The 27,584-nt window shown below is 37.1% G+C and overlaps 1 protein-coding gene across 3 annotated transcripts in view; it reads right to left on the reverse strand.

Moving 5' to 3' along the window:
• The window catches only part of CADPS2 (calcium dependent secretion activator 2), a 288,930-nt gene that overhangs the window by 155,348 nt on the left and 105,998 nt on the right, over nucleotides 1–27,584 (reverse strand). For all 3 annotated transcript variants that reach the window (XR_010080295.1, XM_063396763.1, XM_063396762.1), the window contains exons 4-6: nucleotides 15,874–15,954; nucleotides 14,069–14,305; nucleotides 9,790–9,911 (exon numbers count right to left, since the gene is read on the reverse strand). Coding sequence is in view for 2 of the 3 variants with exons in the window: in XM_063396763.1 (XP_063252833.1) it covers nucleotides 9,790–9,911; nucleotides 14,069–14,305; nucleotides 15,874–15,954 (440 nt within the window). In the remaining variant the exon portion in view is untranslated. The remainder of the gene's footprint in view (nucleotides 1–9,789; nucleotides 9,912–14,068; nucleotides 14,306–15,873; nucleotides 15,955–27,584) is intronic.

Here is a 27,584-nt window from a genome sequence, read left to right on the forward strand (position 1 = left end):
ATAATACTTTACAGGCTGCTTTACCTTCAGTTTGACCCAGCCAGAGTCCAGGTACATACATTAGAATAAGGCTTACCCTGATCAAAACCATTTCACTTATAAGCAAGATTTAATTAGCCTTGGCTTCACCATGCTACTCATAGCCAAAGGCCTTCCAGTCTTAAGCTGGATCACACATCTGCATATGCTTTAGCACAACGTTATAGAAAGCTTGTATCTGTCTGCAAGATATTAGTTGCATTTGCTGTGGATCAGGTAGGAATGAGAATGGAAACAGATACAACTTGTGCATTAGGCAGTGTGTAAACAGGCTTCCTCCAAGCTCTGATTGTTGTAGTGAAAGGCATAAGTGGGACATGCATCTTCAAACCCAAAGATTTCCAAAATGGGCTGTGAAATAGAGTATCAGTCTTGCAAGTGACATGTAACATAGCAATACATTTTAAAAGAAGACAGCTATTCTTTCCAGCAGTGCCTCTAGATGAGGAGGGTTAATATTCTCTCCCTGTGTTATATGTAGGGTATATATATTATATATCTGTTGGAACCCATGTTTCCATGGATTCTCCACAGAGAGAGAAAAGTACAGGGGTTGAATTAAAGCTTTTAGAGAAATTAGAATATATTAAGCCATGCATAAATAAAGTAGATACTTAAGCTTTAACTTTAAGAAAATACACTTTAAGTGCCTAACTGCTACCGTAAAGTTCAGAGCTTCACGCCTAGTGATATAGTTTTAGACATAACAAAAATATGGTAGAGTACTGCTCGTAACTTTAGATACCATTTCCACACAAGTAAGATAAAGTTTTTTATGCACAATCAGATAGAGTTTTTGCTCACAATAAGATAGAGTTTTTACATTAGTAAGATAGAGCTTTTTACGTTAATAGACATGCTATGTGATATACGTAAGTTTTTGATACTGCTTTTCGTAGTTTTTCGTAGTTTTACAAACTTTAAGAATTGCACTTAGATTGGGTAACTTACAGATAAAGGTATGAATATGTATTTATGACTTATGGATAAAAAGCCCCTGGGTTGGGAGTGGAGGCATCGATTGATCAGGTTCCGATCTATTGATCCAACCTCCGCCATCTGCAGCCTGAGGGAAGAGCCCTGCCGGGGAGCCGAAAAGGGATTTATAAGGTACTGCCTATTGCAGTCCTTGCCGACTGGGATCAGGGCCCTGGGATCCCCCTCTGCCTTTGTGACGCTTGCCATGGGAACTCTGCTTGTGGCTTGGGACCCTGGGACCCTGTGCCTGCCACTGCGGCCCTGCTGCTGGGAACGCTGCCTGGGGACAGGAGCTGGAGTGGGAGGTTGCTTTGTTCTGAGGCTGGGATTCTGTGCTAAATTCTGTGTTAAACTGCTGTTTACCCCAGTTTTTCATCTTTCTGGGATTTTATGCTCATAACCATTGTAAGACCGCTCATTCAGAACTCTTTTGCCTTCAGACCTATACATTTGTGCAATAAACAACTTTGCACAAACCTTAAAATGCTTTTGGACCTTTAAGATCTTTTAACCTGTAGAAACGGCTGGTTGCATATATCCTAATATATGCCTTGGTAACATAATGATTATGCTTATTATTAACTATCCAAATCGAGCAGGGATTACAACCGACCTTAATTAACCCCTGTGATTTTTTTTTGTGCTTACTCTCTTTTTTTTTTTTTTGTGAGATAGACTCTGGGAGGAGAAAGGCAAAACAGGCCCAACTTAAAAGTTACAAAGATTTATTAATAGACAGACTAAAGGAAGAAAAAGGAATGAAAAATGAAACTTTCAAAACTTTTCCCTTTCCCCACAAACTGTTCACCTTCTCACAAGCAACCTAGAGGGACAACTTGTGATTTTCAGTCAGTTTTGCCATTTGGAAAATAGTCTTTCATTACTTTTTTAGGAGAGGAGTCTCTATTTAGAGTCATGGATCCCACTGATTTTGGAACAGTTTTCTTGTGGGTTTTATCTGTCACAGAAACATCTCCCCGGGCAAAACCTGCTTCAGTGACCACTCCGACCCTTCCTCCTATTAGCAGTTTCCCAAGCTGCCCATGGGTCATGTGAACACAGGCATATTGGGGTGTCACTTTTTAAAGATTCACAACTCCAGAGGCAAAGGATTCTTCTTCTCAGAGAACAGGGATGTCTTCTCACTTCTTCACTAGCACAGAGGGCTTCTCAACTCTCTCTGTTCGAGCATCTCATGGGACTACAAGAATCACAGATTCTACTCAGTCTCTCACAAGACATTTGCTCAAAAATCTACAAATAAACAATCATCTCCCCAAATGCATATCTTTCTCATGGTTTGAAGGGATAAATTACATATAAAGTTCAGTTCCATGGCTCTAATTGAAGTCCAGCCAGTAGGCAACTCCTCCATCCTTCCTCCAATTAGATTTTCACTCTCTCTCTCCCTCTGACTTCATGCTGGGTCTTTTCTATGTTCTCTCTGCCTATCTCTCCTCTCTCTCAAGGAAGAGTTAAGTTTTGAAAGCTTCGTGTTACTAAGGAAGGGTTAAATCTGCCCAGGTAAATGGTCATGTGGTCTGCCAGGCAGTCTCTCGCTGGCCTTCCTCAGAGTGGCTGGGCTTCTCCCCCGTTCTCCTCTCTGCCCGGGAGTCACTGGAGGAGAGAGGAGGCTCTGCCCACCCTTCGATGACAACTGGGGTGGGCTCGGCACAGCCGGGCCCAGAGGTGTTACCAGGGGCCCGACTCCACTCGGCTGGCTCCAGGCCTGCGGCTGGCTCTGCTGCCTGACAAGGAGAGCAGCAGGGCCCGGCTGCCCTGATCCTGCATGCCCGGCTGCCCTGAGCCTGGAGGGCTGGCTGCCCTGAGCCTGGAGAGCTGGCTGCCCTGAGCCTGCAGGCCCGGCTGCCCTGAGCCTGGAGGGCTGGCTGCCCTGAGCCTGGAGGCCTGGCTGCCCTGAGCCTGGAGGCCCGGCTGCCCTGAGCCTGCAGGCCTGGCTGCCCTGAGCCTGCAGGCCTGGCTGCCCTGAGCCTGGAGGCCCGGCTGCCCTGATCCTGCAGGCCCGGCTGCCCTGAGCCTGCAGGCCTGGCTGCCCTGAGCCTGGAGGGCCGGCTGCCCTGAGCCTGCAGGCCTGGCTGCCCTGAGCCTGCAGGCCTGGCTGCCCTGAGCCTGCAGGCCTGGCTGCCCTGAGCCTGCAGGCCTGGCTGCCCTGAGCCTGCAGGCCTGGCTGCCCTGAGCCTGGAGGGCCGGCTGCCCTGAGCCTGGAGGTTGGGCTGCCCTGATCCTGCAGGCCTGGCTGCCCTGAGCCTGCAGGGCCGGCTGCCCTGAGCCAACACCGCCCACGAGGGAATGGAGCGGCAGGGCTGGCCGGCCTGGGCTGTTCTATCAGAACGGCCCTGCTGATGTTACCTGTTTGAGTGGCCAAGAGGAAAGGGCCGACTTGCCCTCCCTGATAATTTTATATGGGTATTCCTTAAAGTTGCATCTAGCTTCCTCAATGGTCCAACAGTATCTCAGTATTTAAAAATGAACTCTGATAGGTGCCTGTCTCAAAAGAGTTCCAAGGTCCTGACAGGGAACTGTTTCCACTTAACTAAAAACCAAACTGAGTCAACCTATAGCAAACCCTTTCCTCATAATTTCTTCCACACTATGCTTCTTTATCTGAAAACTATTCCATTCTAACAGGAACGGCTTTCACAAGTCCCTTAGATAGACAGAATATTTTGGGAGTTATCATAGAATCATCATTAAATTTAGGCTGAAAGGAACCTCTGAAGGTCACCTAGTTTAAACCCTGTGCAGACCAAGAAGAGTTAAGATTAGGTTGCTCAGGTTATTATGCACTGCATTTTCAAATGTCTTTTAATTTTAAGTGTCTGTACATAATTCATTTTTCTCTGCAATAAGAGACAGGAAACTTTTCTTCTACAGTATAAAATAGTAATCAATGACAGATCATAGAACCAAAGCACCAAGTGAATAAAACTGTCAAGTGTATTTTCAGCTGAATCTGTATTTCTTTTGTGAAACTTTGCCATCATTAATCCAGAAGACACACTGGGATAAATGTCTGTATTCTTTTTCTTCTCCATCATTTCCTCTGCAGAACCAAGGAAACATTAGAAAATTTCCTACTGGTAATTTCTTTTTTTCTTCTTAACAGCTGGATAACAAACATATACAGTATTTAATCAATGCACCCAGTTTTCTGAAAGATTGTTTCTTCCACCCTGTTTTATGAATTGCTCAAAAAGAAACACGTACTGACATATGACAAGATGAACACAATGATGGAATTTATCCTTCAGAGATATAAAGGTCAATCTTAGAGAAAATTATAACAATCATTACACAACTCATTCAAGCCTAGTTTATGAAAGCAGACACACTTTGTTTGTTCTGTCATGAACCCCACTTGTCCCTCTAAAATTCCAAAATACTTTATAAGGGTCACACTCATCTTCACCAAGTTTTCAGCATTGTATACATCAGCATAATTATGTCTCTCAAACTTTAGCCTCTGAAATGATCTTACTAAAAGTACACAGAGGTTATCTAACATACAACCTCGCTTTTTAAAATGTTGCCTAAAATGTATTTACAATTTGAAGAAAATAATTGTATGCCAAAAGTAGAATGAACTACTTTGTAGTTGATCTGTGAGATCAACCCTGGATTTTGCAGCACCTAGCTGCAAGTAAAAATCTTTCAAAGGTGAAAAACAGTCTAAAGAACAGGAGAAAGTAAAAAAACCTGATCAAGAACCTAAATCCTAAAGAGCCTTTATCTTCAGAAGATACAATAGGAAGCATATGAACAGCAAGCTAAGCACACTTAGCAGGCAGTATAAAAATGCAGGCTTACTAGGCCCATGAAAAAATCCCATGTGCAAATATACTCATTTCAATAAAAAAGGCACCCAAAGAACAGAAAAACCCCCACACTGTAAGAAGAGTTAGCCAGCTTGCCACCAACAGAAGAGTTTGATTGCTGTCTCTCTGATCAGCCAAAACTTGTGTTTCTGTCCCGCCTTTCCTCCTATGTATAGTCTCTCATTTTCTATATAAGAATCAAACCAATATGAGGCAAATACAACTTTTTCATTCTGCCTTTTCTTTTGTGCAAAAGCAGGAACATGAATTCCCACACATGAAAACAATATGAGGAATGACTGCAGAAAATGAACAGTACAATTTAAGTATTACTGAATGAAAAAAACTTCATTTATGCAGATGTATCAGACAGAGAGCAGTAGCACGTGGGAAAAGAGGAGTAGGTGTGCTTTCTCTTTTCTTGCACACTGTATATCTGTGTTGTCAATCACAACTTATGTGACAGCTGTAAGCATTAATGCCCCTTGTTTCCCTTCATCAAAAAAAAAAAATACAGTTGCAGGGACTATGATGAAGATAGGAAACTTTCTGATGTTTGGAACATGATTGTAAAATATCATAAATGTTATTTATCCTTTTTCCCTTCTGAAATCTTGTCTTAGGCACATCCTCAAAACATCATATTAAAAAGTACTATTTATTGTATGAGCGCACATGTCATTTAAGAAAGTTTTAAATTTTAGAAATTAGGCCTTTTTCTCCTTTTTTTTTTTTTTTTAACTGCTCTATGGAAGTTTCTCTATGCAATCTTTAGTTAATGTATGCACAAGTTCTCATATTTCAAATACTTTATGGAATTAATGATGGTAGAATATGGCATGAAAATAATGTGAGCAGCATTTATTTTATTTTTGCAGTACTGACCAAGGTTCCCTGCCTTCTCTAGTCTGATTTAATCATACATTCTTCACATTCTTCTAACATATAATAACCCTTGTAATAAGATTCTACAATCACTGGTAATAAAATAAGATCATCTTGTCTTGTTCACATGAAGAATGTCCTGTCTCTATGAAAGGTTTCTCATAAGCAAGATATGATCTTTTCCTGTTGTTTAAGTATGTGACAAGAAAATGTCATGTGTAGTACTAAATGATAGTATGTTCCCATTTTTTAATTTTTATGCATGATTTTACATACCTAAAACATGACACTTTTAAGAAATCACATTATTTAATATTCAGAATGAGTAAAAACCAAGGATAAGAAACAAATATGGATACTAGACTCCAGAAGACTAAAAATGAAGCCACTTCAGTAATGTTTGAAAAATGAAATTAGCACTGGATTTCTGAAGATGACCCCCTGTGGCAGCACAGCAACAAAGTTATGCAAAGCTTCACACAAATAAAAGGGCCCTCTGAGGGCTCTGCTAACTGATCTCTGGTAGAAAAGGTCACAGGCTATGTTGGAGGGATTTTCAGCAGGGCTAAAAGGCAGGAAACAGTTGGAAGGAATGAAGAAATATTTCACAGGCAGTTATAAAAATTTTATAGGGTTTGCATGTGAAGCTGTGTAACTGATCTGTTTGTAAAACTGTCGAAGACATAAGCTCAGTAAAACTACATTATTCTATAGCATTTACATTTTAGAATGACCATTAGTTACTCAGTAAGACACTTATAAGCATGACTATTTAGCTTGCTAAAGAAAAAAATGAAGCACTTACATGTAAATTCACAAAGTTATTATTCAAAGAGAGAGAAAGCAGCGGTTAAATGCATTAACAAACCAGAAAATATTTATTACTGATGAAAACTCCTCTCTCCTTCCAGGGACTTTCATCAGGCATCTTCCCTTTAGGAGTGAATATTGTTTCTAGTTTTCGTATTACTCTTAAGGAGGCACTCAGGGATTTAGAGGAATACTTATATACATGTATAAAAATATTTGAGAAAACATTCAGCATTTTGGAATAGTGGATAAATTGTGAATTAAGTGTGCACTTGACTAATGTTTCCATTGATCTCTCCTCTAAGACCACACTGCCTTGCAGTGGCATTTTGCAACTGAGTATTTTATTTTCCCCTTTTCACTGTCAAAGCTTTTGAATTTTCTGAGTAGCAGCATTGCACTACAAACATCAATGCTTCAGAGATGAAAAAAATAGGCATAAATAATTCTTTATACTTTTTTTTTTCACAAATGTAGCTACCAGTTCAAAATTATAAACTGACTGCAGAAAAATGTGTGTGACAAGCACATGATTTGAAGCTCCTGCCAGCAGTCTCCCACAGCAGGATGGTGGTAATCATTCACTTTTCATCACTGTCTCATTCTATGCTTAGTATGAGAGCTTTGGTACCCTTTTCTAGCTGCACATCCTACATAAAATCTGAAGTTATGATCTCCTCCAGCCTCACTGATACTATTCCTTCATCAGAAAGATAGTACCAAAAATTATACCAATTAGAAGCCAATGCCAGCAGCAGGCAAAGCAGGCAGGCAGTAGCCTCAGGCATCTGACAGCTGTTTTTTCAGTATCAGGAAAGAGATGGTCTGGCTGTGCTTGCCCACTAGCATTCTTCCACCAGTGTAATTTCTGATTAAACTCTGCTAAGCCCTCTTAGTTGGCTCCACAACCAATCAATAAAAGCAATATTGCTACTGCCAAGAAAACCTGATTTGGCTCTAACAGAAAAACTAAACTATGGAAGAAAGCATGTCCCTTTCCATAGGCAGCCTTCCTCCATCTTCTTACTGTTTGCTCGTAATTTGCTAATTTCATGCTTGTCTAATTTAATATCCTCCCCCATTGCCTCAAACGAGGTCTCTATCTGTGCTCAAGAGCTATGTCAATAAATACTCATAATCATACTGCATGCCAATGTCTCCTAATCACTCTTGCCAGAAATGGAAAAGAGCACAACTCAGAGGAGCACAAAAACTAGATACTTTCCAGAGCTTTATAATCCCTGACTCTAAGTTACACTGTTTTACAGGACAACAGGTCAACAGCACAAGTAACTCCCATTCATGTGCTTTTAGACTACAGGTCAGGGCATTTCTCAAAAATTCACCTTCTAAAGATGCGTAATTTTTTTCCAAACAAATCCATATGACTGTGGTTTGTACAACATCAATTAGAGGGACTAACCCATAATCTGTCTTTCTCCCATATTCCATCAGCTCATACCTTTTGAGCCAGAAGTTCATTAAATCAATTTACAAGCTTGGAGCCTGTCCTAACATTACACCTTTTCCTAGAAACACTTCAGTTGTTCTTGTATTGACTCCATCTTTTCTGGAACTTCCTTTTCACAAAGCTTCCACTTTTACAAGCAGGAAAATCAATTAATCACTTGGTAATTTTTACTTATTGCATCTATATACTTCTGATTGATTTTACAACCTTTACCTTAACCTACAGTATGAAATAATTAAGTAATGAACTAATTGTGAACCATCCTTATCATGTTTTTTTCACCATATCTGGAAATAGCCTGAGAAAACAAAACCCTTAACATACACAGACTGTTTACTGAAAGGGAGAGAAACATGTCCAAAATTCAAAAAACTTGTGTATTCTAGGTGATTTAAAGACTTATACCAATGACATCAGAGGTTAACCAAGACTTTAAAACAGACCCAAGCAAGTTCAAGGGCAAGGAAAAAGAGCAATACACCATCAGAAGAAACAAGAACCTTGGCTGTGTCAGCAGGCAAAAGCTGTAGGAACATGTTGCAAGGAACAATATGAGAGCGATTGTAAGACAAAGGACAGTTTGGAGATACGCCTTCCATGAAAAAGCCTAGTGAGTCTCATGGGACCCTGAACCACCAGAGAACACCCCAAAAGGTCAAAAAATAAGCAGGTGATGTTGAATAACCACTTACAACCTTGCTTCACTATGTACCTCTATGTGTGTGTTTTTTATTATCGTTCATTTTAGAAGGCGCTCGCGTAGTACATGGAAATGATAAGAATAATCATTCCAATACCCTGGAGAAGGAACACAGCCAGGGACTGTGACAAATGAATTTTACATCTTGTCCCACATACTTAGTGTTCTGCAAAGCTGTTTGAATATGCTGCTGGCTTATTTGCCAAGAAAATTTGCCACAGCTAGAAGAAAGTCCACCAAATCAGATCTTCTACTCCCAACCATAGAAGAGACAGGTAAAACTATGCTTCTGATTTTGCCTAAAAAAATTCTGTCTTTGTGGTCTGAATGGAATAGAAACTACCATCCCAATTCCACAGAAGATGTTTTATCACATATTGTAACGACGGAAATTTTAAAATTGTCTTTCACATGGCACACTATGGTGCCAGTAAAAGCCCAACATACTGTCTGGAAAGTTATCTACAAAAGATTCCAAATGACATTTTAGCAGAGTGAAAAGTGTCTGAAGACAGCGTGTAGGTCAAACAAATCAACCAATTTAATTTCTTACTCTGCTACACTAACTGCTTCAACTACAGACGGCATGATGTTATCCCCCTCCAAGTCAGTTTGCTGACTGCTTCCATCAAAAATTAATTGAAAGAAGTGGATCCTATAATTTAAAATGAAATAGGCTCAGCAGGTGAGCAAGCTTTGTCAAGATTGATTACTGAGTATTGATTTCCCTCCAATTGTACAAGTCACACTCCACAAGGCCACCTGCACATTAACCTAGAATACCTAAAATCACCTCAGGCTAACATCTATCAAGACGTTTGTATTTTTGGAGGATGCAGTCTCTAGTTCTTTTCCTCACCCGTATATGCAATGGCTTTCAGTAGGACAGAATGCACACTTCATACTTACTTTACCCTAAATAACTATTATTTACGGTGAAGTATTATTTTAACTTCTCAGAAAGAATTTGAGATAAATACTCAGGAAAAAATTCACATAACACTAAGCTAATTGTAGAAACTGTAAAGAAAATCAGACAAGTTCTCCCAAGCAAGAGCAGAATGGCTTACTGTGGCCTGGAAGCTTCTGCTTGGTCTGTCTGAAGCTTTTCACCTCCTTCCACTTCCATGGTGCAGTAGACAATCCGATTGGGAGCAACTGATTTTAAACCTTGTACCTCCATTATAACAATCTGAGGAGAAAAAAGCAAACAGTTTATCCTTTAGAAAAGATTACACAGCACAATTACTGCAGTACTAAGCTCTGTGAAGATTTAAAAAAAAAAAAAAAAAAAAAAAAAAAAGGAAAAATCCCCCAAATTCCAAAGTCCACTCACTCAAATCTTATGGCAGAGGACAGTTTTAATTTTATCTTCTTTTTCCCCTTTCAACATCTAAACAGAATTAAAATTTTTTCCTTTGGTTATACTTGGACAGTGACCAAAAACTCACACCAATCATAATTTAAATGCCAATAGTACAATTTGAGACTGATGTCTGAACATAATTCTAAATCTTTATACTTGAGAAACTGTGTCTTTTAATCAGTCATCTAAGTGAATGATCATAGAACAAATAGCTTACTAAGTCTGATGGTAAACAGGTAAGTACGTTGATCATATCTAGAAAGGTAAATTGTGATGCTGTGTCTCTGGAGGTTGCAACCCTTGAACCTCAGAAGGGATTTGGTGTTGTGCTGAGCAAGAGGGAGGTCGGAGCACTGATATGGACTCCTGTAATTTTTTCCCGCACTATGCATATCCTTTCCTTCTCCTAGAGCAGTACTTGCAGTCAGGTTCAGTATGCATATGCAGGAGAGGGAGAAGAGAAAGAGAAAAAGCAACCACTACCAGCTGTACCCTGCAAGTTTTCCTCACCAGGGAAATTATGAGCTTGCCAGATCCTATAGATTTTCACCTCCTCTAGACAACTCTTCACTAGCTCAGGAAAGCCAAATGCAGCTCTACTTTAAATGCTCTCTGCCTTTTACAAATCTTGTCACAGTGTGAACTTATTGGAATTTTTGCATTTCAGATGTTTCTAATTCAGAAGACTTGAGAAGACAGTCAGGTTCCCTTGCTTTCTTTGGGAAAGCTGTTATTCTTGCCAGTTCCATTTGGGCCCATGCAAAGAAACTGGGAAAAATGTACTCTATCAAGAAAAGCTGCCCTCAACTGAACCTTACATGTAAAGTAATATTTGTTTAATTTGTTTGAAAGGTGCTTGAAGTAATAACTACTTTTGGTCTCATTAGAGGCAATGGATTTCTTAGGTCAGCAAGTAACTACTACAGTATACTGCTATTAAACTTCTTTGTACGTGTGCCACTTTGTTCCGTAAATTAAGCCAGACTTCACCCCCAGCTATAAAATCCTTTGTACTTTGAAACTCCCAGAATGTTAGTAACAGTTATGTCTTGCAAAATTGCTAGTTTGTAAATATTACAGTCAGATAACAGCTATTGATCATGTAGAACATTTTTATATTACCCATAAATTATCAATACTGCCTATTATGGTTTATAAATAATAACAGCAATTCAAGGAGAATGCTCAAGTCATCCCTCTTTTCCATCCATTGTTCAGGAATTCAAGTAGTTAGCACCAAAGAGCCTTTTAAGTAATTCTGCCTATATGGTCTTTCCACATACCAAATATATGTCCTTGCTGAATATGACTTCATGTTTACTCATTTTTATGTTGATATTTCTTTAATTTCCTGAGTTTCCAACTTAACTGCACAGTACATTTTTCTTTGGTAACAATTCTGGATTCCAGCACTGGAAAAAAGTTGCATTTCGTTCCTTCCAAAGGAAACTGTCACTAGTGGATGTATTAGCTCATTAGCTGATAAGCAGCTTCCTAAATGTTTGCCTATTTTTAAAACTGTCTAACAGCTGAAGAATATAAATAAGTCTTCTCCTACTACTATGGTTTTTAATTTTTCTTCTAAATTTCTATGAATAGGATATGTAAGGAAATATTCAACTTGTAAAAACAGTGGCTGTTGCTTGCAGTGATGCTCAGGAATGTCTCTGACCTTACTCAGTAAAGGTTCACTCCCACTAGAACACTGTTTATGCTACTAGGAAATTCTGCTACTTACAATAACAATGCACACTGACAGCAAGAACCCTGGCCACTTTACCCCCTATCTAGAAATTTTGGGGATCTTCCACTCTGTCCTACATGATGTAGATTTCCTATTCATTCACATGCTAGTTCAGCAGGCTCAACGGGGATTCTACTGGTTACCCTACAACTGAGACCCCACAAAAGAGGTGACATAGATATGTTTATGTGTTATTCAAGACATGTGAAAATGTGTACATTCGACCTCACATTTTCAAAAAAGGAAGTACTCTGTCTTCTACAAAATGCAATCAGCATTTCTCATTTGGACATTTGCATAGAAAAAAGATCACATCTTCCATATTTCAGTCTTCATTAATATCAATTCAACAGTTTCCTTTTGCCTTTATATCTTCTGAGATTTTGCTAACCAAGAGCAAAATATGCACATACTGTTTGGCAAGAGAGTCAATTTACATGGTTACTATCATGTCAAAAAGGAAAATCTGCCCTACTAAAAACTATCACATGCAGTGTAGTACTTTAATTTTTTGCCTTGCACAGCATGAACTGTAGATTAGTTATCTTGCAGCAAGTCTCTTAATTGCTGATGTGGAAAAAGGAACAAAAACCTTACTTCACCAGACCTAATAGTCTACATATCTGGTGGAGGAGAAGAGGGGCTATAAACAAAGGAAGCTGCTATAAATTTACCAGAAATTATATATCCTGTTATTTTTCATTTCATGATTATTTCAAACTTTTACTATGCTTTTCCCCTAAATATCATCTCATTTCCAGTACATAATAGTTCTCTCTAGAGGGACAGAGAAGTATTTTCTTCCTCTTACATTTATCACCAAGCACAATTTCTTGAAGACCAGAAATACTATAGCCAAACTTTTTTTGGTACTTTTTAGATTATTCAGAACTACTCTTGTAAATACTATTTATGGACCATTCCAGGCTTGGTATTCCCCTTGAGGCAGACATGAGACACATGACAGAGGCACACAGGATTCAGCACAGGAGTTATAAATACTTCATCTTCTCACATACTTCAACACTAAGGACTGCACTCCAGCTTTACATGCTTGATGAACTAAAACATTTTGGCATACAGAACAATGGATATTACTACTCTTTGAAAGCTGATTGCTGGACTTTTACATTATTAGTTAGCAATATTAAAATTGCATATAGTGGGATAAATAATTTCCCTTTTATACAAAGAATTGAAATTTCTTCATTGTCCATAGTTGATGTTTTTTACTCTGTATCTTTAATGATGACATGGGAAAAAATATTTGACTTTTCAACCAAATGCTCATTTCACTTGAGAAAAAACATATTTAATAGATAAACAATTTTTCATTTCTTTTGAACTCTTTAACAATTGAAATATTTATGGTGTAACATTACCTGTGGTCTTAAACAAACTAAAGCCACTTCAAGTGCTTAACAAGTGTGGCACCTTCTGACCAATCATACACAATGCACACTGTGGTAATATTTTGATTCTGCTATTACAGAAAGCGAGATAAGCATTTCTTGGTATGCACATTTGCAGAATTGGACCTGAGTTATGAGGCCAGGCTGGAGTGGGCTTTAATCTATCATGTCTAGTGGACGGTGACCATGGCAGGGGTGTTGGAACTAGATAATCTTTTAGGTCCCTTTCAACCCAAACCATCCTATGATTCTATTCTGTCATCAGAATTTTTTAAATAACCAAATGTATTTGTGGCTTTCTCTTGAAGTAAGTTGAGATCTATACAGACTATGACTGCATCCGTACAGGCCAGACTTTCTGCACAATCTCAGAAAACATAAGATAGATTCTTGAGGAAAATGCAGAAATTTATAAAAAACTGCTATGATCACCAGTAAAGAAAAATCCCTGTGTTTTCCCTAAATGCTTCTAGTGAGAAAATTCTGTGTTTATAAAATTCTATGAATGCATTCCTGATAATAACCATGTTTCATTATGCCATTTAAAATTATAGTTAGCTATTTAAAAATTCATTTGAAGTTACATTTGTGTGGGAGATTCAACTTCCCACACTACTGTGTGGGCCCAAATGCAACTGCTGCTGCAAGAGGAAAATGCATCATACAGCTGTATTCTAAATCCTAATTACCAAAGATACAAAGCATAATTTACTTCTTTATCATAACATTTTAAAATTACCAAGAAAAGTCTAATAACAAAAGAGTATCAAGGCAGATATTCTAGCAATTTAAACCCTCAACAAGTTTTCTGTGAAATTTGTGATTACCTCTAATGTGAAGGAGAGAACCACATCAGACTTTGACAGCTGAACTTCATTTTCATCTCCTATGTCCAAGAATGCAGAATTCTGTGATCGCTTTAACTTCTGCAGTTTGAATTCTGGCCCACCTTTAGACACTGGCAGACTTTCCAAATTTGCCATCAGCAAATTCACTGAAGACCGCAACTCTTCTATGTACATGTTCTCCATTTCCCTTGTTACAAATTTTGGGAATTTTCTTTCCTTGGAAAATATATTTTAAAAGTTAGAGCAGAAGAAATGTTTCCCACATTATATATCATGTTAATTTACTGACTTGCTTTCAGTTAAGAAACAATAAATAAAAACATAAGTAATAATTTCAGTGTCGATCTATTTTTATGTCTTAAAAAAAGTAATGGAAAGGGTAATCCTGACCCATAAATAAGGTACAGTTAATTTTGGAAAGAAGAAATAAAGTAAAAATGGTACCTTGCACATCTTCCCAAATCATTTAACCATAAACCCAAGTTGAAGAACCATACACTAGATACTTCTGTTTACAAGTGTTTTAAGCATAGTAATTAAAAATATACCTTTAACGTTACCTTAACTATTTTATAAACTGACATTATAAAATGATCTTCCCTCTCGTAGTTTTGTTACTTCATCTATTTCCCATGCTACCAAAAATAGGTCAGTCACATCCATGCTTGTAATATGAAGCTAATAAACTACAACCATGGCAAGAAATTCCTATCGTTTACCTTTCTTTTTAATAATGGGTCATTCATTTTGAAATTAATGTTTACTTACTATGTACTGGTTTGTTTAAAATAATAATCTCTCTCTTAAACATTAGAGATAATGTAAAAATCAATCTTCTCCTCTGTAGAAGTTAGACAATATTATTTAAATATTGTGTTTATAACAATAAACACAAAGAAGAAACATATGCACACGTATTGTGCATATGTGAACTCATACAGAGCCAATTTTATGCACAGTTTCTCCAAATATTGAATACTGGATGCTTAGGAGAGCGTCATTCAAGACTAAATAAAAATGCGAATTATTCTAAAATATATGTTTTATATATAAATGAGAAACAAACATAATCCAAATATATTGCCTGCAAAGACAGGCACCTTGCTCCTAAACCAGACAATTTTTATCGTTATGTGTTATAAGGCCTATCATAAAATGCTTTATATTAAAACCTTTACAATTGATTTTGTTTCAATAACAAAGACCAAGCAAGTTGACTGTGACCAAAAATTCCTGCAGCAAGTCATGTGGACTGGCTCATCACAGCATGACAGAGTCAGTAAATTACATATGAAAAAACCCTAAAAATAAAAACAAGTAATTTGTAGTTAGATACTAAAAACACAGGTCAAGGCTCAGGGTTGTCTAGCAGAAAACCCCAAACCCTTAGTCATGTTTGTCAAACTGCAGTATATCCTGTGAGGAACATTCAAATAATAATATGCCCACACAGAAGACAGATGAAACAGACTGTTTTAAAAGATCTTTCCTCTTGCTAAGATGCTTTTTCTATCCAATGTAAAAAAAAAAAAGAGGAAAAAGTGGACTTGCTGTTGAAGGAAATGTCAGATCACACAAGGTATGCCTTTCCAAAACCAGGTTTTGCTTTTTGCCTACTCCAGCTGTCAGACATTATTCAGAGCAGATAGAAATGCACCTGCCAAATTGTTTTCAAACTGTCTTCTGCCTAATTTTAGAATCAGAATCAGGAAACACACATTATGGATCATCCTACTCAATTTCATATGAAGAAATGGTTTCGGTACAAGAAAGCAATCACTTACCCTTGCCATTTGTTCTGCCAGTTGTAGTCGTCCATCTAGTTCACGTCTTATCTGGGCTGCTTGCTCATCTCCATTATCCAACTTGGATAGAGAACAAAAATAAATCCAACTGTGAGAAACGCACTATATTTTAACTTAACAGCAAGCCATGTAGCTAAAAAACAAGAGAAATTATTTTTTCATCTTAAAATCAGTGAAACACTAAGCCAATTAGTGAACTTCTGATATTTTCATATCTACAGAATAGTCAGGACTAAACATCTGACTTCTATCAGGGAGGTAAAGGGGAAGGATACATCTCTTCACCTCAACAGAACAGCTGGGTCTCAACAAGAATGAGAATCCCCAACTCATTTTTCACCTGTTTACTTTTTAACAGCCGTGGAGGGGAGAAGAGGTGAACTGGGGCTTCAGCTCAATGCATGGATCTGCACATCTGGTTAAGAGGAAAAAAGAATGACACATCTGGAAAAGATCAGCCACATCTTGCCATCTTACCTGAATAATTGCCAAAAAAGGACAAAGACAGAGTTGCTGTGGAGGGCTCTCTCTGTCCCCAGGGCTAAACACTGACATGTGACATGTTGGAACGACCCTAGTGCATTTAGTATATAGCTAAGGTTTAAGGACACCTGAATCACTCTTGACTAAAAGAAATCTTAAAATGATTAGCCATGCAAACTGGCAAAAACTGGCTCTTTAATTAAATCAGATCTCCAGCTAACAAACATACACTTAGTCTGGCAAATTATTCATTACATTAAACTAAGGTTTTTCAGTGTTTTTTTCACTGACTGCTGTTCTGAGTGCATCATGCCAAATATGTAACACCACCTCCTTTTCAATGCTCCTCAATTAAATGCAATGCTTCTTAAATCAAAGCATTCATGAAAATTAGGATTCCAATTAAAACAAACAAACAAACAAACAAACAAAAAACCCCCAAACACCACCAAAAAAAAAAAAAAAAACAAAAACAAAAACAAAAAAACCAAAACAAAACCCCAAAACAAAACACAACCAAAAATGCACTCTCCAGTGCTTACAGGTCAATTACAGCAACGTGCTTGATGCAAATCTGACCATATTTAGAAACAGTATGAAAAGTGTTTCACTGCTAGTTTCTGTTATCACTACAGAAGTGATAACGGAACGTGGAATCTGCCACCTGTGCAATCTGGCATCTTACAAGATCCTTGCAGAAACTGAGCCAGGCTACCAGAAAGAAAAAGAACAAAATCTGATGGCATCTCCAAAAGAGGCTCAAGTTTATACCAGAGAGTAGAAGATGGATCATGTGCCACACTGGAAGGGTTCTCCCACTAGGTCTGTCAATAAATCTCCTTCTAACTTGACTGTGAGCATAAATGGTAAGACTGTTCTTCATGAAAGAAAATATTTTAAGTTTTCAGAATACAGTTATAGTATACCAAAAAAATTCCCAAGTTTGTATTCTTCCATTTCTCAAAAGAAGAGACTGCTTATTGAACTTGTCACTGAAAATATTTCTCTTTTCCTTTGTATTATACCCACATACTTTTGTAATTATTTTTTATTTTCTCAGTATGAAAGCCTGTCCAATATGAAAAACAATTTTGTTTTTCTTTTTTGGCTAAGAGAAGGTCAAAATTATTTTATTAATATCCCATGAAAGGCAATTGCTTGAAAATATCTGCTTGAAGGTAACTTCAATGAATGAATTTTCATTCCTGCAAAAAGAAGAGTATAGGAGAATGGGACAAAGATAAAACCTTTTACTTTTCCTGTGTCAATAAACAACTTAAATGACTGCCTCCATTATTAGCTCATTTGAAGAAGAGATTTTATATAAAGACTGATATTTAGCTATTTCTCCATTTAAAAATATTATCATTCAAGTTAATGAATATGTAACCTAATTTTGAAAATCTTAGCATTTTTTTCCTTAACTCTGCATTGCTTTCCATCATGTCTTTGTACTTGAATATTTTAAAATGTGATTTCTCTACTTACTTATTTTAAAACTTCAGACTTCTTCCTGAAATACTTATAAATTCTAATGAGTTTGCTGTTTGTATGTAATGTTTCGTAAAGTATGCAAAGAAGCTGAAGAGTCAAAAAGCAAAGAAAGTTGCTTTACTTACAGAAAAAAGCCAAGGTAACAATGACTGGTAGGTCATTCGCATCTGTCCCAATAACAAGTAATGCTGTTGATAATATTATTTTTGCAGTATGCAAAATGAAGTGATAATCAGAAAAACATAACCTTGATATCTCATTCCATGCAAGGTCATTCTACCTGTTTTTATTCTAAACTCAAAAAATAAATGAAAAAAAACTTTACATGCAATGCATTTAAGTGATTATGAATTTGTATTCCATCATAATTTATTTATCTACTGAACTGGAAGTGAAAATGGGAGAAAGATTGAGAAAATTCTAAAAAGATAAATAGTATTTGGAATTTCTGACTTGTGTCCACTATTTTACATAGGGAGACACCTGACAGAACCCACTACATGAGTGAAGTGACAATCATTAACATCACGTGTGCCTTTTTCCTTAATTCCATGTTTGAGGACCAGATTCCTACCCAAGACATCTGTGGATATCAAGTTATGACAACCACTGGAGTAATTTTCAAACTGTTAAATAAAAACCAAAAAAGGATGACACTGCATAGAAATTAATACAAATATAATAGTGCGGAACAGCTACTCAAATTCCTCTGAGTATTGCAGTTGAAATTTGGTTAAAAGAAACTACTAGTTTGAAAGGATTTATAACAGAGGCTTTGTAAAAAAAGTTTTGCTTATTTTTTTTTTAAGAACAACTCACATTTACATAGGCATCACACATAATGCTTCCCACTCCTAAATATAAAGTCATGGTTTTTAAAAAATTACAGCATTAGAGATAATTGAAAAAGAAAGTACATAGAAATTTCATTTAACAAAAAACTCTTCAGCTTGCTGCATCAGCAATTGTACCACACCATAGCTATTCACTGATTGCATCAACGCTAGAGATGCTTCCCATGTCACTTAAACCTCACATTTTTTATTTTAGCAGCAAGGGACCTCACTACAGAACACTCTACAGACACCAGAGACCCGTTTTCAGTAAATTAGATGCATTAGAAGTCCTGACTAAACAAACCTATGTTTCTCCTGAATGCCAAATATACGGCTTTGAAAACTTGTAAAACCAAGGCAAAGACATTGACTCTCCTTTTGAGGGCTAGTTAATCCAGTAGGAACATTCCCAACTGAGCAAAAGCATGAGTAAGGTTTTCTTTCTGCAAAGATGATCATGATTTTTAAAGCTTATCAGAAAAATCAGTAATTATGAGTGGCTACACTTGGGTAAATAAAGTTACTTTGCAAAAAAGAGACAGATCATCATCTCTTTTTTTTCCCCAGTGGTGTGACATTAAAACAGCTTTCTAAAATAAAATTACCACCACCAGACATAAAGTTATTAATTCAAAAATATTTTTATTCCTAATGCTTAAAGTTGCCTTTATTTTTTCTCACTCTGAAAAAGGCAATCATCTTTGGAGATGGAGCATCCTCAAAATGCAAGTTGCCCAATTCTTATTAAGAGAATTTCAGTTGCTCATATAAGCGTCCACTTCTAAAAGATAGACTGAAGTTTTCTACTCCAAATTTCTGCTTTAAGGATTTCAGCCAAAACACTCTCTTGCTTCTGAAGAGATCATGACAGACGACAGACAATACATTGCTTTATCCATAATAAGAAAAGTGGTGACCATCTTGTCAAAGAGTTCAAGCAGTATCTCGCTTTGAAGTAAGGATCTGACATTTAGCAGGGGCCCTACTGTGAAAATCAGTTCAACTCTGGTCACAACCTTTGAAAAATCACTTTTGCAGTAGTTAAGCTCCAAATAGCCACTACCAGAGACTAAATCAAACTGCACCCAGACACATCTTCAGGTTGTGCTGCCCTCTGTCTTGAATCTACGTGAAGTCAATGCTCCTCAGTTTATCTGGTCATTTAAGAAAGACTGTAAACATATCAGAGTTAAAAATTACTATTCAGAACCATCATGCTGTCTTACTTGACAAACTGTTGCTTAATTTGTGTGCCTGAACAGCACAGAACTGAAATACAACTGAATACATGAATGTTTCTATATTTTGACAGGTTGGAAGAAGACTTTGTGATTCCCATTCAAACATTTTTTCTCTTTTTATATTACTTACAAGGCTGTAATATAGCAGAGTATTTTGGTCCAAAAGAAAAATTGTAGACTAGAAAAAAAATCTGGTTAATGTGCAACTAAAAGTAAAAAAGGTACCAATGCTGTGCTAAAGCCCCCAGCACACACCTACTTTACTGTACACACAAACAAAGTCAGATACCCTATGCCCAAGGAACAAGACCAGCTCATGTATAAATGAATACAGAATTTCTGCAATTGTTTTTTATTGTTCTTTGCCTTCACAATGCTCAAACTGATAGTTCCTCCATGGGACTATTTTATTACTGCTGTGTTAGCTTCCCTGCAGCTTTCTAATTCACAGTAACATCAACACAAAACTACATATATATGCCCATAGCATTATAAATTTCTCTATATTTAATGACTAAAATGATGGTATACATATATATGCACTTGCTCTTATTTCTGCAACATGAAATTCAAAGTTTTTTTCACTCTGTGTGACAGCAATGCTTGTTTTTCCTTTATAGCTACCTTTTGTCACACATAACCAAGTCTGAGCCCTGCTGAGCTGAAAGGTTATTTGCAGTAAGGTAACCTGCAGGGTTCACCCCTGACTACTGCAAGAAAGCTAAGGTAAAAACTTTCAACATACACCAAATGGAATAAAGGACTTGGATCTACATTGTCGAGATAATACAGTAATGGAAAAAATGTTTTTTGGAAGCAACTAATGGCATCCAGGAGCTAGGCTGGAAGAGGATAGGGAAGTCCTAGCACTCAAGTTTGGTCATCAGTCAAGAAAGCAGCAGGCAGGTAATGGGTACAGGAGATGCAAATACTGGCAGTTTTCAGATCACTGTCCTTGCTGCTCTCATCTCTGACTCCAAAAAAGCTTTTGCGTCAGACGGACCTGGCCCCTCTCAGGCCTGCAGGATTTGTTCCCATGATTATCTTTACATGGGTGGAGTTGCTTGAAAGGAGCAGACTGGGAAAAGAATAAAGGTCCAAAAATAAAGGTGCAGCACTTGAGGAGACACTGTGCACTGAACACAAACAGCCTGCAGAGATTCCCAAAGTTTCCCAAGTTTGTGAACCAAGATTAGCAACCAAATATGGAGAAGTGGAAGAATTAATAAATTTCAAGTCAGGCCAAAACAGAGCAGCCATACCCAGTTCATGACTGCAATCACTTTTGGACATGAATGCAACAGGACTTAACTTCTGAAGGATAAGACCGTGATGGAAGTAAATTGCTTCTGCATCATATTGCAGGTAAAAACCAGATTTAATTAAAGGGCAGGATGTGTGGAGCTTTCTTAAGCTACTGCTGGACCTTTTGATAAACCTCCTGCCTCCTGTTTCACAGCAAGCAAGACACAGCTGTAGAAGTAAAGAAAATGTCATCACTCCTCTTTTCCAGAGAAGTCTGTGCCATTTAGTTTTACTTTTAAGATATTTTCTCTCCCTTGTCCATAGATTATAGAGAGGATTAATTAGGGTTCATTAAAAAGATCAATAAAATGATATTTTGTAACTCTCATATTCTCTGCATGCTGTAAAATCCCTTTCATGTATCATGCAAATGGCTATGCTGACAGATGACCCAGACTGTGACAGTGAAATCCTGTGTATTTCTCACAGAACTCTGTAAACCATAATTTTTAAAAACTCATTTCCTATATCTGGCTCTTCTCAACTCCTTTTCCCAGTCAAGATACACAAATCCCTCAAAAATCACTAGTTTTGGCAAATATAAGGAGAATTTTGTTTGAGAATATGTGCAAGAAAAAAAAAATCAAGTGAAACCTAAGGGAAAGGATGCCAAGAGAGAAAATCTGAACAGTTAAAATAAAGAGGGAGAAAAGGCACCTACTTTTAAAATTATTTCTCTTGTAGAATACAGCAGTCACGTTTTCAGCAAATTTTATGACAAAACTCAGCAACCACTGAAACCATTTTTACTTTCAATTTCTCTGCAGCAAGTAGACTTATAAAAGCTGCACAGGCCCAAAACCCATAATAGGTGTTCAAACAATTTCTCCCAATGCACCATCATGCCTCACAGGCTTTTTGTATTGATTTTGCTCTAGCAGAACACAAGATTGCCTCTCAGACAACTGGCCAAGCTGATCACTCAGTTTTCTGGCAACACAGTGCCCACAAAAAGCTCAAAAATCTGCTAAAAGTACTTTTAGTCAAAAGTCTTATTGACTGCTAATTTTTTTAAGTTTTTGGTGAGGAGGGTAAGCAGCAGTTTCATAATCACATAAATATTGAAATTGGGATGGAAGGTCTTTAGATAAACAGAGAAAGCTATTAGCATATCACTCTCTTTAGTATGTCAATACTGTTAAAAAAAGTAATAATGCAGGTAAAGAGCAAGGCCAGTCAACAGTCAAATACTCTACACTGGCTTCAGCTGAATAAAAAAAATAAAATCCAATCAAATCGATATTTTTAAAAACCGTGCCTGAGTACCTTCAGTGTGTACATGAGATATAGGACCTCACTCAGAATTTTTTTACAAGCTTGGTATTACCTAAAAAGCTGAAAAAAACCCCCCCAAAACCAAAACATGTACTATCTCAGATGGTGAGATATTTTGTTCTCTGAAATATTTTTATAAAGTCCTGCACCTGCTTATTTGATTCCAATATTGATTTGTAAGATATCACTTATACTAATTGTTTGTATTCATTAATTCAACTTACTATATATTGATTTATGAAATATCATTATCATAAAAATATTTAAACCATCTCAAAATCTAAAGTCATGATTCTATTAATTAATTAAATGAATTAAAAATAATTCAAATTTTTCAAAAAACACTGAAAACTATACAATTTAAAAATACAGTTTTTTTTTTTTTTTTAATTTTTTTTTTTTAATCAAACACTGTCTGGACCCTTAGGCAGTTTCCAAAATAATCAAAGCTGAATTTAATATGTCCTTTCCTTACATACAAGTTGGAAAATTATGTTTTTTTGAGTTTTCAGCACTGGTTAAAATGTCTCTCATGATTCATTTTATTCAGGAACTTCCAATACCAAACTCCCAAATAAAACCTACAATAAGACTTGAAAATAAACAGGAAAGGAAGTACATACAATATTCAAGCTAGCCACAATGTACACAGTGGGAAGAGCTAACATAAATCCACTCCATTCAGTACATGTACACAGGTCAAAATTTAACTGTGCATTGCCAAAACTGTAAATGGTAATACATTTTAAGAATTAAATATACACCATGTATTATTGAGGAAATCTCTCTCAAGAGTTTATTTAATATTGTGATGTGCAGCTGTACAATGCAGCTTCAGTCAATGACTGCTTCCGTATCAATCATCTTTCCTACTTGACTGCAATTAACCTTTTAGAGAAACTATAAGTAGTGATAAACCTTTTATTAACAGTGAACTTGATTAACCTTGCTAGACAACCTTAGTGTTTTTGTATGCCCCAAATGTCATGTCCTAAATGACATGCATCTTTTACTTAATATTACCATTACTGAAGAAAACCAAAAAATAAATTATTGTTATAATAATTATTAATATATTATTATTATTATTATTATTACTAAAATGTAGTCTTTAATATTTTATTGCATATTTTGATCTACTGATATTTTGTGAACAAGACGCTTGGAAAAGTAATGTCTGCACAGTTAAGAATGAGGGTTTTTTTGGTCTATTTGGATTTGAACAGATCCTGGCACCATTTTTGTCTATGTGTACTGAAAAGAAACCAGAGCCTCTCAGCCAGGATTTTCACTAATTTATAGGAATGGTCCTTTCCACAACACAGTCATATAATTGGTCTGCATTGATTGCCCAAATAAAAAATTTAATATATTTTATTTTATAAAAATGGTGTTTCATAAAATTTAGTGTTCTGATAACCTAAATTCCAAGAGTTGAGATCTGTTTCGTCATGAAAAAATCATGACAAGCAGTATGTAAACAAATAAAAAGAATTCAATAATGCACATGTATCACTGTTTTGCCTAGGTATTGAGATAACAGCATTTGAAGAAAGTCTGCTAAGGCCTCATATTTACAAAGAAAATCTCCACCTCCATACTGAGTCTGCTACTAGTTTTGACTCTGACTTAATGCAAAGATAAAAGTTGATACTTTATTTGGTACACAGAAGCTGTTCACTATGCAATGTGGGCATTCAGTGATAAAGATACTCTGACCTAGATACAGATATTTTAAATATTTATTTATTCACAGCAGTCTGTTTAGGCAACAAGGAGAGAAAAATCTGACAGCATGTACTTAGACACTTAATGGTCTTTAGCTAGTGTTTCTGTAAGTATTGCAGACTCTTTACTTAGCCTTGTAATCATTATAATACTTGGACACTACTACCAGCAGATTCTGAAAGGGGGGGAAAAAGCCCAAATAAAAACAAATGTAAAAAGAAAATGACAACATTAAACTCCCCCTGAATTTGGTCCATATAGACCAGAATTGTGGGTGTGACAGGGACAGCAAAAGAGATTATTTGTGTAAAATGCTGAGGCCTGGCTGTTCTCCAAAGCAAATATCTCTAATGATAGTTGTAGAGCCTGAGGAAATGTGTGGTATGTTATATAGTACACCCAGGCAAATCCTATTAATGTCAAATTATGGACCTATACAGCAGCTTCTCCAACCCTTTTTGAACCTCTGCCCGCATCACGCCCCGTGACAAAAGGTTCAGGACATTTTCCAAAAGTCATATACAGAAGCATTGCTTCCATTTTCAATCTCCTACAAATTTCCTGAGTGTCCCAGTTTCTGGCTGTGTGGTATTTACCAAGTGAAGGCAACATTCACCTTACCCACTACCTTCATAACTTTGTAAACTTCAGCCACATTCCTCCCTGTCGACCTTCTCAGCTGCAGACTGAGGAGTTTCAGTCTCTCTGCAAAAGGCTGCTGTTCCATGATTTTCATGCCCCCTTCTAGTCCTCCCTGACCTCCCCCAGATCCTTCAGAGAGGGAGACAAAAGCTGCACACAATACTGACTGTAAGAGCATAAGAAGGTGATATACAGCAGGAAAATGATGGTGCTGTTGTATAAAGAACTAATGATTTCACCACAGGGAAACCAGAGTGTCTTTCTGAGTTGTAATTGCCCGTGCTCAGCATCTCCTGGACATGCACTGGTTTATATCTCCTCTGATGCAGCACCTTAGCTTAGCTACATTAGAGCTACATGAAATAACAACTTGGCACACTTCTGCCCCTGTAGTTTTGTGAGATCCTCCTGGAGTTCCCTGCAGCTCAAGCAACATTAGCATAGACAAAACATTTTCATCTCATCTGTAAAGTGAGAGATTTCCCTTACACTGCCTTTTCCAAGACATAATATATTAAATAAATATGCAACAATTCTCCTAAACAGAGTGAACCAGACAGAAACAACACTTAAACTCCCTAAGAGCCAATCAAAAGGAAAAGATAAGAAACCTTTATCCAAAACTGCCTTTGAAAACTTCAAGACTGTACCATAAGAATACTGCTACTTAGACTTGGATATTTATGACAGAGTTTGTCATTCAGAAAAAAGTGTCATGGGGTGATGAGGAGTCAGACCACTGGGTGTCTAGAGCAGCACTGTTTTTAAATAACGAATACAAATACTAAACTGCAGAATTAGATGCGATTAGAATCACATTAGGATTCAAAGTAGTGAATCAGTAGGGGATTATAGAGAAGAAAAAAGATGTTAGCACAGGTCAGAAGTGCCACTGCAAACAATTGAATTTTCTGCCTCTTTTTCTCTTCTGGCATTTGCAATGCAACAGATCAGTTGATAAAACCCAGGTAAGCCCTTCTTACTGGCTGAAACTACAATGTTTGGCCACCACTGCTAGGCAGGATGAAAACACAGGGAAAGCACATTATGCTGTGACAGAAGGAAGAATAATGATGACATACTCTTACTATTTACAGATTCAGTTACAGTAAATACTAATACATCCTTCAGATAAATCCAGGACGTGGTTGCAAAGCATAATTTTTTTATTAAGAGAAATGAAAAAATAAGTATGTAATATGCCATACTGTAAGCATGTTTTTATCTAACTGTATCTGGGTTTTCACATCTGCATATTGGATTTCAGGGATACCACAAAGACAGACTTTTCACACTCATCACAGTGCTGTCTTCCACACTGTAAAGGTCAAACTTTTCAGTTGTTGCTAACTATGAAAATGCCTTCCACCCCAAATTTGCCACCACAAAATTGTGAATATCCACACACAAAATAGCTTAACTTTATTTTTTTTTCTCTCAAGTCTTTGTCTTCTTATTTGTATGAGTGCTCTTCCTACAGCTAGGCAGGGCAGAAAGCGTTAGAGCTATTTACAGAGCCTATTGAACCATCTAAATAAAGTATCTTTTAAATCAGAAATGTAGGGTCCCTAGGTAATCAATGGAGAGACAGAAAAGCCTCCAGAGTTATTTCAAGTGCTTAAGCAGTTATCTGTACAGCCTACCATGAATACTGTGGAAGTCCCAGCTGCACTGGTAATCCCTCATGAATAAGATGATCAAAGAAATGGGCGTTTTTATTCTCTCTCTCACCTTCCCCCAGACCCTGCTGAAATAGATACTGGCTGTCACCTTAAATACAACTTAGTTTCAGGTTCTGCCTAGGGAATACCCTCCCACACCCACCCTAGCCAGGAAGTGATGGGCCTTAAATGAGTTATGACTCATGTCCTGATCCTCCTTAGGAAAAGTCTTCCACCCTCCTCCTCTCCCACCACCTGCACAGAGATTACCATATCCAAGACAACAGAAAGATTAGCATGCAAATCTTGTTGGTATATGCATATTTATGTCCTAAAGTGGCTGACAGTGTTTCCTATTTTCCTGAAGTCATCCTTGTTTCATAAGGAAATCCCCTCTCTTTCTGCTTACCCTACTCACTCTCCAAAAATATCATACAGAATGTTTTCTCGCCTTATTAATCACTGGTAAGAATTTCTTTCAGGTGTTGAAACCAAAGGGAATATACACAATTAGGGCAGTAAATGTTAATGAGAATTGCATTAAGTAAGCAAAAGCACCTTTAATATCATGTCAATATTTTTTATAAATAATTAAATATTGTTGACTTGGCTAGACAGAATTCAGGCTGACAACTTTCTGTTAATATGATGTGGAGAAGCTAGAAGATAGCAGAAATGGAATCCAATTTTCTCCCTTTCTGTTCCATTCTATAGCACAAGCTGGAGGATGTTCTGTATTTCCATGTGTTTCTAGGAGTCAGTAGTGGTGTGATGTATAGATACCTATCCACAAAATAAAAAATCCCAAATAGTTGAGTAAGGACTGAAGAACAGATTTAATCAGATTTAATCCAGAGGTTAATGTATAAGAAGCCAAACTTCAGATTTGTGTTGCACCACGAGAATTTGACTTTACTATCTATGAAGGTTCTGACCTATGGAGTGAGGCCCAAAAGACAACAGTTTAAGGCTCTTCAGTCTAACAATCTAGTTTAAAATTCACCTACCTATAGAGGTAGAGAGAG

The sequence above is a fragment of the Prinia subflava genome, chromosome 4 (assembly GCF_021018805.1).
Source record: "Prinia subflava isolate CZ2003 ecotype Zambia chromosome 4, Cam_Psub_1.2, whole genome shotgun sequence".
Taxonomy (NCBI): domain Eukaryota; kingdom Metazoa; phylum Chordata; class Aves; order Passeriformes; family Cisticolidae; genus Prinia; species Prinia subflava.